This window comes from Folsomia candida, unplaced genomic scaffold (assembly GCF_002217175.1).
Source record: "Folsomia candida strain VU population unplaced genomic scaffold, ASM221717v1 Fcan01_Sc024, whole genome shotgun sequence".
NCBI lineage: Eukaryota > Metazoa > Arthropoda > Collembola > Entomobryomorpha > Isotomidae > Folsomia > Folsomia candida.
In genome coordinates, this window is record NW_019091216.1 from 2188332 (window position 1) to 2201036 (window position 12705).

General features: G+C 33.3%; 1 protein-coding gene and 2 long non-coding RNA genes across 3 annotated transcripts; 2 read left to right on the forward strand and 1 right to left on the reverse strand.

The window, feature by feature from the left end:
- Nucleotides 1-270: 270 nt before the first annotated feature.
- Nucleotides 271-3024, forward strand: LOC110859124. Its single transcript, XM_022107996.2, has 3 exons — nucleotides 271-491; nucleotides 1140-1475; nucleotides 2732-3024. The coding sequence occupies exons 1-3, from the start codon at nucleotides 413-415 to the stop codon at nucleotides 2923-2925; spliced, it is 609 nt and encodes a 202-aa protein (XP_021963688.1). The 5' UTR covers nucleotides 271-412; the 3' UTR covers nucleotides 2926-3024.
- Nucleotides 2845-5218, reverse strand: LOC118438703. Its single transcript, XR_004837006.1, has 6 exons — nucleotides 5153-5218; nucleotides 4751-4894; nucleotides 4564-4665; nucleotides 4299-4487; nucleotides 4145-4204; nucleotides 2845-4072 (listed from the first exon to the last, which is right to left on the reverse strand). It is a non-coding gene; the product is annotated as an uncharacterized LOC118438703 (long non-coding RNA).
- Nucleotides 5219-9077: 3859 nt separating this feature from the next.
- On the forward strand, nucleotides 9078-10206 carry LOC118438688. The gene is made up of 2 exons (XR_004836996.1): nucleotides 9078-9168; nucleotides 9857-10206. It is a non-coding gene; the product is annotated as an uncharacterized LOC118438688 (long non-coding RNA).
- The last annotated feature ends 2499 nt before the right edge of the window (nucleotides 10207-12705 follow it).

Here is a 12705-nt window from a genome sequence, read left to right on the forward strand (position 1 = left end):
TGCTCCTATTTTTATGAATATGTAAATACATACGTATGAAAAATATGTACAAGCCGGCCCTCGACCTGTCACATCGCAGACGTGTATTTATTTGTTATCATAATTGATTTGTGCAGATTCAGTTCGCATAAATAATTTGCATGGGGTGCAGTTTTTATCAGAATTTAGCCAGCTACGCTTTGCACTTGAAGGAAGTGTTGACTCTGTGTGTACATAAAATGTATGATAAAATGCGATAAAATGAAATTCGCGATTGTGCAAATTAAGCATTAATTCATTTTAACGACAAATTCTTCCCGACGTGTATGTACATATGTAGTTATTCAGCGGAGAAACATGTGTTTGTAAACGTGCAGTTTTTATTTCATGGTCATATTTCTCATTTTTGTAAAATATTTCCAGAAATTTAAGTATGAATTGTTCTAACTTGATAAGTTTGGTAATTTTGCTGTTATTTTGTTCTACTGGGTCTAATGGCTCGTTCGGTGGTGGTGAGTTGCATACATATAATTATAGTCAAATCCATGACTTAACGCCAAAATCGTCAAAACCAACACGTTTTTTTATTTTTCGGCTCTGGGAATTTATTTTAAAATTCTGGACGACAAATTTATAGAGCAGGGAGTTGCTAATTTTTTAAAAATATACACTCCAAATTTTGACACTATCAGCAGGAGGAGATCTCAAGTTTAAGAAACCTTCAGAAAAATTGGAACATTTCGAAACTTTAAAACTCACCTCTATTCCATTAATCAACTCACTGACTACAAATTTGTCGATCAGAATTTTAAAATAAATTCTCATAGGCGAGAAATGATTAATAATGTGCAGATTTTGACGATTTCGATGAGTTATATTCCATGAGAGAAGGGACGTCTAGAATTTTTAGAAATTGTACAAAATTCAAAATACCGAGTATGACAGAAATTTCTACAAGCAATTTTCTACCAGAATCATTATTGCCCATAAATTGGGAACTCCCTTCTTTACAAATTTGTCATCCAGAAATTTGAAATATATTTCCAGAGCGGAGAAATTATTTAAAATGTGCTAATTTTCACGATTTTGATGACGCTTAATTAAGTCCTAAGTTAATTATGGCCTAATTTTTTAACGCATTTTTTATCTATGTTTTTTAGGTGACGATGATGACGCCTACGACGACGACATTGACGCCCTGACTGGGATGGAATGTTATCAATGCGTCGAAACCCCGGGGGACCAAGGTCACTTAAGCTGCGAGGTGGAAAGAGGCGATTACAATTTGGACGACTTGTTCCACGAAAATGCGGACGTTTTTGAAAAAATTCTGGAAAATGGGGACGACGAAGATGACGATATTACCAAATTTATCAGAAAAGCGATCTCCGCACTGCCGAAAAATCCTTGTAATTTAATTACGAAAAAAGTACTGGATCTGATATCTTCAGAAGATGACAAAATCCTCCCGATTCACCTGGTTTTTGAAGGGAAAGGTAAAATAAATGGGGAACTTATGAGTGTTTCGGTCGGATGCGAGTAACCACGTGCAAGAAATAACGGGGAGAAAGTAGTTTCTTGCATGCAGGTGAATATTTATTTTGACCTGGGAGAAATGCAAGGCGCAAGAAACTCCGCCCCGCCGGTATGCTTCATTCATACGGCGCGTGGCTTGATGGCGCATATTTCTTGTTTTGCAGAAATTTAGCAAATTGGACTAGATTTTTTCCCGAATTTTGATCGTTTTTACAAGTGTTTCGAACGAAAGTAACTACTTTACACGTGCAAGAAATGTGGAAAACTCACCAAAAAACGAAACACGCCTTCTGTCTTATAACCTAAATATATGTTTAACGGACATAAATATATGTTTCAATTCCAGTTAATTATTTTAGAGTGATCAACAATTGGTTAGGGGTGAATTTTGAAATATTTTTCTTTACACCGTGAATTTCATCAGAATTGAAAGACTTAATCTATTACTACATTTAAATTCCAAGATTGCAAAAATTATAAAATCGACTTCCAAATTCACCTAAGAAATTCCAGGTATGTCATTCACAGTCACTCATCTTTCACTCATTTTCATTCAAATCACAAGAAATTCATTTTCATTCAAATCACAGGAAATTCATTTTAATTCAAATCACAGGAAATTCATTTTCATTCAAATCACAAGAAATTCATTTTCATTCAAATCACAGGAAATTCATTTTCATTCAAATCACAAGAAATTCATTTTCATTCAAATCACAGGAAATTCATTTTAATTCAAATCACAGGAAATTCGTTTTCATTCAAATCACAAGAAATTCATTTTCATTCAAATCACAGGAAATTCATTTTCATTCAAATCACAGGAAATTCATTTTCATTCAAATCACAGGAAATTCATTTTCATTCAAATCACAGGAAATTCATTTTCGTTCAAATCACAGGAAATTCATTTTCATTCAAATCACAGGAAATTCATTTTCATTCAAATCACAAGAAATTCATTTTCATTGAAATCACAAGAAATTCATTTTCATTCACTATCATTCACCATCATAATCACTCAAATGAATGAGAGTGAGGTATTGGCTAGATGGCCCTTATTTCTTGCACTTTCTCCCTGTTTCGTGCACCTCTAATTTCTTCCGTTTCCTGCTTTACACTGCAAGAAATGTGACAAACGCGCAAGAAACGAAACAATATGCTGAAAATTATATAAGTTTCTGAATTTGATTTTTGAAAATTGTTTTGTGCGCAGATGTCAACTCGAGATATTTGGAGCTGAAAGAGGCCATTTCCACGATCCAGTTTCAAAAACGTGAATCCTCCTCGTGGCTCACGGTGGAAGTCCAACTTCGAAATCAGGACGACACATTTTCCTTCATTTTGCCCGATTTTGACCAAGATTTAGTCAGCATTCCGGGCAATTCTATATTTTATACGGCGCTTTAAGAAACAAATTTTTCGTAATTATTATTTATTTTTTGGGAAATTTATGAAACCTTACAGTTCAAAGAAGGACGCTTTATTTTGTAACGGAATTTAAAAAAACTATACAACAAAATTTGTTTTTTGAATATAACCCTCTGGATTTTTTATGATCGAATTTCTTTGAAAATAAAAAGAAATATGTATTTTTCGAAAAATGTTTGTAAATATTTTTTAAATTTATGAAACCTTCAAACAAGGACGTTTTATTTTGTAACGGAACCATTCACACGAAATTTGTATTTTTAAGATAGATAAGATCGGTATATATAATGAAATAGCGTTTTTTTTTCTCGGGTTCTAACGATTTTCGAGTTTGATGGCTTAAAATTTCCTTAATTCTGTGTACCCGTATAAAAATTTTACCTCATTTTATGCATAAAAATTGTGGCATTTTATGTTAGTAACGCGTGTCGTAAATTGGCTGGTTTTTATGGCAAATATATTATGCAGAAAGTATTTTGACCCAAGTAATTATGCATAATTAATTATGGCCAGTGTTTATGTCCAATATTTTATGCATAAAAGGAATATGTCGTAATTTGGCTGCTTTTCATGGCGAAAAAATTTGGCATAAAAAATTTGACATAAAAATTTTCTTTATTTTAGGCTTCAGAAAATTTTTGTAAACAATTTTTGTCCTCATTAGTTAAGATTTACCAGCTTTTTGTTTTCCTCACGAAGAAATTCGGAGAGAGATTTCACAATTTCCTTCCTGGTGGTATTTTTCGACTTCAAAAATATTTTATCCGCAGCAAGATTTCCTGTTGCTGGAGGTCCGTCGAATCCCTCTTCTTTTAAGATGAAGTCTGGAAAAGCACCAAAATAATTACAATTTTTTTTAAGTTAAATCGTTTTCATATGTAATTAATTAATTCCCAAACATACTTATTACTGCGTCCCGTCTGACAGAGTCAATTGCTGGCAGCGTTGCTTTGTCCTGATTTGCATTGCATTTTTTCCCCTGAAGCGAGTGGCCTGATAGCTCGGCTGCTGAAAAAAGTCGACGGAATAAATTTCTCGCCAGTATCGTTGGCTTCGGCGACGCCATTTTAATTGAAGCCAAATCTGATGAAGCGAGGGTAACGCCACTTTCAGGATACAGTTCCACCTAATAACACAATATGTCACAATAACGGGTTTGAAATATCTCTATACAATTAAATGCAATTAAGCACCATACCTCATTAGTTTCTGGAATTCGTTGCTTCAGGTCTCTGTATTTGACTTTGAGCCTCTTAAACTTAATTTTTAGAGCAAAATACTTTTCTTAAAATCATAAAGACAATTATATTATTAGTTATAAAAAAAATTTACTATGAAATAAAAGTGCACACCTTTATAATCATCCACCAGCTTGTTATCCGTACTAGCATTCTCGTTGACTATACCATTGGTGTTTTCATTCTCCTCAATTTCCATTGGGGGCTCGCCTTCGATTTGGTTTCCGATTCTTTCTCTTTCTTCAATTCCAGCTAGCACTTGGTCAATTTTTACGGCGGTTTCTTCATTTATACGTTTTTTACCTAAAATATAAAAGAACAATTATTTAAGCATCGAATCATTAACGTAAGCAAATATTGATGCCATGCATATCTTTACCTTTCTTCTTCCCACCAGTCGCCGTCTTCCGATTGGTTGGATTTTTTGCAGCTGCTTCTGCTAAGCCATCTGCTTCTTCTGACAGGTTACCCTCTTCATCACCTATTAAAATGTTGCACAACATTAAACGAAGAGTTCACTTAACCAAGATATATGTATATACATATATTATGAAACAATAATTTACCTATTTTCAGCACTAGTCCTGGATATATCTTTCCTCTCGTCCATACGATCTGAACAATTTTACCAACAGTTTGTTCTGGTTGACAACGATGACTATTGTCGACTAATTGGTCCAAGCTCACAACTGAATATTGCTTCGGAATATCTTTAACCCATTCAACTAATAAATATTTCACTTTGAAATAAACTAGATTTTGTTTAAAAATTTATAAATATTTTAAGAGAAGATAGGAAGAGCATGTGGGAAGAATTTGAGAATGAACCCAACTGCTCGCTCCACTCGTATTCATTGGGCAGCATTTAGCATCACATTAGTGGGAAATAAATAAAATAAGTTTATCTTATCCAATTAACTTATCAAAACCGTAAAATAATGTCAAGGTCTACAAATTATAAATCTTACTTTTCACCGCAAGGAGTTGGCGAACGACGAATTCCTCAACGAACAAGGCATCGAATCAATTTAAAGGCAGAAATAAACAAAATTCTTTTGAAATAATTTCGTTGGCTAAAACTATTCCTTATATTTACCTTTAGAAATTGGCGTTCGTGGGAGGATTAAGGTCACAAACTGAATCTTCTGAAATTAGAAGTGAGGAAAATTTTTCAGGTGGAAATGCGCAGAATGATAATGTCGACAATGATGCTACTTCGACTGAGTGTTCCAGTGAAGGAGAAAATTTTGATGATAGCCAGGTATTACAAATACACAAGTTACCAACTTGCCTTCATTACCATGAAATTTTAATTTCGTTTACTATAATATTTTAGAGCGCAACTCCAATATATTCAGGGGCCAGAATCTCAAAGATGGAAAGCTCCTTGCTTATATTTGCCATGGCTTTACGACATAATGTAAACAAGACATTATTACATGATCTGCTTACACTTATCAACTTCCATTTGCCTAATGGTGAATCTATCCCGACATCGGTATATTTACTAGAAAAGTCCCTTGGAACAAAGCTGAACGCAGCTCAAAAAATTCCCTACTGTAAACATTGCGGAGAAGTCATCAACCAAAATCATACTGAATGTTCATCATGTAAAGAAGAAGTGTCCCAAAAAAGTGCAATTCATGACGGGGACTTCTTCATTTCTTTTGATGTTGCAGAATCGATTAAACAAGTAGTTCAAATTCAAGATGTACAGAAGTCCCTGATGAAAAATATTAAAAAAAGATCAAGTCCAACGCCATCGTCATATTCCTCAATTTTGGATGGTGAAATGTACAAAAGTCTGAACTTACAGAAACATGATATTACATGCTGCGTTAATACGGACGGAGTCGCAATATTCAACTCTTCGAAATTCAGTATTTGGCCAATATTGCTATCAATAAACGAACTGGATTACCGTTTACGAAGAAAATATACAGTTTTAGCTGCGCTTTGGTTTGGACAAAAAAACCTAACTTCGACACGTTTCTCGGAAGATTTGTGGAACAGGCTTTGAACTTAGCAAATAATGGTATCTCATGGAAATATAAAGACCAACCCCTTAAAAGCAAAGTTTACTTTCCAATGTTAGCAGCGGATTCTGTAGCGAGGTGTCAAATTCAAGGAATAAATCAATTCAATGGAGCATACAGTTGTCCATGGTGTTTAAGTAAAGGAAGAAATTACAAAATATCTGAAAGAAGCCACAAGTGGATATTTGACTCGTCTGAAAAAATTGAATTTAGAAATCACACCTTATTTGTTCAACATTTAAACGAATTAAGAGAAAAACTTTACAGTAATTATCCAACTTCATCGCATTATGGAATTAAATCTGCATCGAAGCTTCTGTGTCTTCCAAAGTTTGATATTGTCAAAGGATTCGTTTTTGATTACATGCACACTGCCCTGCTGGGAATTGCAAGAACGATGCTGTTTGCCTGGACGGATTCAAAGAGCAATAAAAAGCCTTATTATATCGGCAATAAGCTGGACGAAATTAATGGTAGAATTTCAAAATGCAAGATTCCTGCGGAATGTCAGCGCATTGTACGAGCCATTAGCGAAATTAAGTTTTGGAAAGCAAACGAATGGAAAAATTGGATTCTTTTAGCAGTCCCAATATTGAATGGAATACTACCCAATTGTTTTCTAAAACATTTCTCCAAGTTTGTTCGTGCTCTTTCAATTTTAAACCAAGATTCCATCACTGAAGGAGACCTATTGAAGTCCACCGCTTTGATAAGGAAATTCTGCAAGCTAATGCCACAACTTTATGATGAAAGTTTTTGTTCATTTAATTTGCATATTTTTACTCACGCTGTAGATTGTGTCAAAAATTGGGGTCCTTTATGGGGATATTCTCTTTTTCAATTTGAAAACCATAATGGTTTTTTGTGCAACAGCTTCAGTGGAACGAATCAAGTTCCTTCACAAATTTCTCGACGGATTTTGTGCGCCCAAAAAATGTACACGTTAGCAGATTCACAATTCAACTGCTTAGTAGCAAAAGATTTTTACCAATCTTTAATTCATAATCAACGTCTTCGAAAAAACTCCACTAAAATTGGAAATGCTACTTTGCTGGGTTCGGGAAAACTTTATTTTTTTAGCGACAGCGAAAAGAAAGAATTAATTAAAATTGGATTGTCGCATTGTCAAGGTTTAGGATTCAAGTCTTGTATCGTCTCCGGTAAATTATATAGCACAATCTACAACTCAACTAAAAACAGGGCTAATTATATCATTAAATCAAATAATCAATATTTTATAGTTGAAAAAATTATTTATTTGGACGATCAGCAATTTTCAATATTTTTAACCAAAAAATGTACCACTTCTGATGGCAAATATTCTGTAAAAAGTGTTAACGTCCTACGTATAAGTAAGAAAACTAAGATAGTGCTTAGTAATAATTTAGAAGATAAGAAATTTATTTGTATGTATGACACCAATGACAATTTGTCAATAATTTCTGAATTAATGAATATAGTAGAACTTGAATAAACCAATAAATTAATTTGATGCTTTTCTGGATGTTTTTCTTAATATTTTATGGCAAGTCTGGTTAGAAAAATCGTGCATATTTTTTTGGGGTTCAAAATGCGCATAATTAGCCAAGCCTTTATTGTCATAAAACCTTGGACAGAAATGCTATGACCAATTGTACACAATAATTTATGCCCAAAATATAGAGCCGTTTTTGGGATAGTTTTATGCATAAAATGCCACATGTTTTTATGACAAGACGACTGTGCACGGTGAATGTTTAGGATTATGCATAACCAGACAGAGGCATTTTTATACGGGTACATAAAGAACTATAACAAAATTAGGGGGGCGGCGCTTAGCCAGTTTTGGCGATACAAGCCAAAATGTGCGAATTTTTTATAATTTTTTTTTTCAAAATTGCTCATCTTCTTGTAAATGTCTTGATAATGGATGGCAGATAGCATTCGAAATATTTACAAAATAAAGCAAACTTTTTCTTCAATTTTTCCACTAAACTCCAATTATTAATCCAATTATCCAATTATTATCCAATTTTTTATTCTACTGGCAGATTCGCTTCATAATTAATTATCACTTTATATTTATCTTTTAAATTAGAGTGTATGCGACAATTGAAGCATTGTTTTATGCGTAGATGGGAAACTTAAGTATGCCAGTTCAACCTGAAATGCTGAGTCCGCATTGCAGTCGTCGTTCCCGACCAACTAAATGTTCGGGTTTGAATCAAACCTCTAACCAAGCTGGCAACCCAGTATTGATAATGAATAGCAATTAATGCAGATTAAGAATATTAAGATAAGACAAATTTATGGCCCGAGGCAGGGACATACCTGCTCAAAAAAACTTTTTTTCATTCAAAGTTCAGTCATCCCGAATTCTGATTGAAGATTTCCATTCACACTCATTGTCAGTCATTTTCGTGCAAACTCATTTCACTTCATCTGACTTCATTTCTTACTTCGCCCCATGTATTAAGCATAGGGTGAAAAACGAAATGAGTGAAAAATCTTTCATTCACAGTCACTCATCTGAAATGACGGAATCTTTCACTCATTTTCATTTAAATAACAGGAAATTCGTTTTCATTTTTTCATAATCAGTCACATGAATGAAAGTAAACAGGTATGGCCAGTGTCACATGGTGATATATTCTTTAAAGGTAATACTCATAGGTGATTCCAGAAGAAGCGAGGTTACTTCAGATTTTATTTACTACTTTACCAAACAAATTATCGTGTACATAACTATAAAATCTGGCCATAATTAGTAATACTTAATTTAGACGTGGATTGAGCAAAAAACTTGGCAGTGGTAATTAATTCGGCAAAGTTAGGGCAAAAAAAAAGATTATATAATTTTTGTGCGTCGCGTTATAAATAAGGATGCGACTCGCGTTATTTCATCATTATCAGGTTTCATCGGTGAGCTCAAAATCGCTAGAAAACAATTGGGAAACATTTTTTTAGTTGTAAGTACACTCTTAGAAATGGGGTTACGATTATAACCAAAAAGTAAACGTATGTGACTCTACGCCGTGGTTATGAATTTGTCACTAACTGGTTATAAATTTATTAGCTCTGGTGACAATTTAGTACCTAGTCGGTGAGACTTGATAATTAGTCGGTGACAATTGTAACCACTCGATGGCAAATTTATAACCACGGCGGTAGAGTCACATACGTTTACTTTTTGGTTTTAATCGGAACCCCATTTCTAAGAGTGTGTGTTTTATGTAAATGATTTTTTAGGTTTCATCTTACAATGCGATGGTGTGAAGTGTAATCCTCGGATTTGGTTGAAATTTAAAAATGATGTGGTCCAAGTCAATAAAACCCACGTTTCTTGAGGCATTTTGTGCGATGGTCGGAATTTGGCAAAATATTTGACGTTAAAGTTGAAAAATGTGCAATTTTTAGCACGGAAAGAGCATGGAAGTTGCGTTTGCTTCCTCCGCCTGGTAAAAATCGCCAGTTTTTCACCTTGGACCTTAAATATTTTGCCAAATTCCGACCATCGCACAAACTGCCTCAAGAAACGCTGGTTGTATTGACATGGACCACATAATTTCAAAATTTCAAACAAATCAGAGGATTACACTTCGCACGCACCATCGCATTGTTAGTTTTTTTTCATTTTCAGAAAATAATTTTCAATAGGTCTTCTCAAAACTCAACTGGATTCAGAATGTTTGAACTTCGACTCATCATTCTCTCCTGGGCATTTTTCCTTTTTTTGCAAACATTTCGGGGAAGCCTGCGTCTGATGGTGCCTGGGAGCCGGAAGTCGTCAAATTCCAGAATAATTTGCACAAGAGAGATGTCACGTGCTCTGCAAGCTGGTGCAAGAAGGTTCCCAACAAGGTTATAAATAACAGACTGCAGTACATGCGTTTGCCCTATTGGTAGTTATGTAGGTATTCTTAAAGCGAAAAACTTTGTTTTAAAGCACTCTAAAAATATAGCTGTGTCATTGTTTTTGAAAATAAATTAAATTGTTTTTGAAAATATTATTATATTATTGAATATATTATTTATTTTGGATTAAACTACACTCTAAGAAACCCGGTAACTAAGTTATTACCAGCCGGAGTATCTATGGGACACTACCGCATGGTAGTTAATTTATTATTGAGTGGGAAAAAATTAGTTACCAGCTGTTAATATTTTCAAATTTCGTGATTGGGGTTATTACCGGTTTGGTAACAAAGCTGTCTACCACTCAATAATTAATTAATTAATTAATTACCATGGGGTACAGTCACATAGATACTCCGCCTGGTAATAACTTAGTTACCGGGTTTCTTCGAGTGCATAAACAAAATGTTGTACAACATAAGTAGTTGAAGCACGTTTATTTGAAGACATATTTTTTTATCGCGACACAAGGTTTATGCATCAGCGTTTTCCTTGTGGTTATCTGGCGGTCTATCTTGTGATAACTGTCTTTGGAAATTTTGCACATGCTTAAATCATGTAAGATTAGGAATTGAGTACGAAGATGAGCATTCCGGTCAACTCTATATTTTATATGGAACTTTAAAAAACTAATTTTTCGAAATGTACAAAACTTACAATAGAACGTTTTTTACACCGGGATTTTCTGGCGAGTTACATCAAAAAATCAAGCCACAGAATTTACCTTAGAACTTACGTATCTTTGAAAAATTTGTAATTAACCAATTAATTTAACTAATTAATTAACCAATTAATTTAACTAATTAATTTGTACAATTGTTAGTAAAGCCCTGTTATCATACTTATAATAATAACCCAATTAATTAATTCAAGATTCGTAGAAGCTGCTTTTTTCAAAATAATCGAAACATGTATGAAATATTTGCGAGGGAAAAGAGTGAAGATATTATTTGTGATTGTTTTTACGCATTTTTGTGTAATTTTGTGATTTAAAAAAAAATACAACAAAGTTTAATCGTCAAAAAAGATTCGCAGAATTTACGAATTTTTTAATAATGGGTGAAGTGAAATGTTGTAAGCCTTAAAGTCATAAATATAATTTTGTTAAAACGAATAACGCGGTTAATTTAAGATAATATTACAAGGGAAAAGTGTCAAAATATTATTTTTGAATATTATTACGCATTGTTGTGTAATTTTGTATTTTTTAAAATTTTTTCAAGAAATTTTAATAGTCACACAATATTGACGAAATTTACGTGTTTTTGGAAATTTTCAAAAATCAGCGGAAATATTTACATACTTTTCAAATAATACTGATTAAAAAGGTCAGAAATACAATTGTGGTATCAGAAATATCTTAATTACTAAATTGTAGAGTTATAACGAAGAATTTTAATTTTGGAACTTTAATCAACTCACAATGCGATGACGCCAGCGGTCTCGCCCCAATTTTGACGAAACTACGCTAATTATGTAGCCTTAGATAAATAATTAGACACGTGTTTTGAGATTTTTCATAATGCTCAGCTTAAACAAAATTATGACCACATCCGTGAACGAGAATTGCCATTTTCACGGTGACATTTTACTCGCAAGGGAGAAAATTACAGATTCTCCATCATAATTTCGTTTAAGCTTAAAATGCGTGAGCATGAAATGTCTTTTTCCGATTTTACTTATATTGCTTGCACAAATTTTGGAATTTTTAAAATTTTTGAAAATTTCTGAAAATTTTGAAAATTTCTGAAAATTTTGAAAATTTCTGAAAGTTTCGAAAAATGCAGCAAACGAAAATCGTAGAAAACCACTTCGTGCCCACAAATTTTCAGTTTAGACGAAATTATGATGGAATTCGTAATGGAGAATTTATTTTTCTCCCTTGTGAGAAAAATGTCACCGTGAAAATGGCAATTCTCGCTCACGGATTTCGTCATAATTTCGTTTAAGCTGAGCATTATGAAAAATCCCAAAACACGTGTCTAATTATTTATCTAAGGCTACATAATTATAATCGTTTCGTCAAAATCGGAGCGAGACCGCTGGCGTCATCGCATTGTCAGTTCAAACTGAGTTGATTAAGCAGATTTATTGAAAAATCAACAAATTACGGGTGACAGATACATACGTACAATGTTCAAAATTTCGATCGTAACGTTCGTCAAAATATGGATAGAATTTGCGTATTTTTGAGAAATTGATAATTTTGACCAAGACGTCAGAAATAAAATTATGTTAATAGAAATAAGGCAATCATTTAAATCAAGATTCTTACTTCGCATGTTTTACGGTCGGATTTCGTAAAGATATAGGTACGAAAATAAGTTCTAAATAAAACTGAATTCGGATTTCATAAAATTCTGTGAATTTAAATTGGATATAGTAAAATTGCGTTAAGGTCAAGATGTGGATTTCATAAAAAATTTTGCAATTCAATTTCTGCACGGTGCAAATTTGATTGGGTAGATTTTTATGAACAAGCTACAAATTATGTACACGTGTATCTGCATACCTTTTCATTTTCATTCATTTGACGGATTTTGATAATGAATGATAATGAGTGAAAATGAATTTCATTACATTTGAATGAA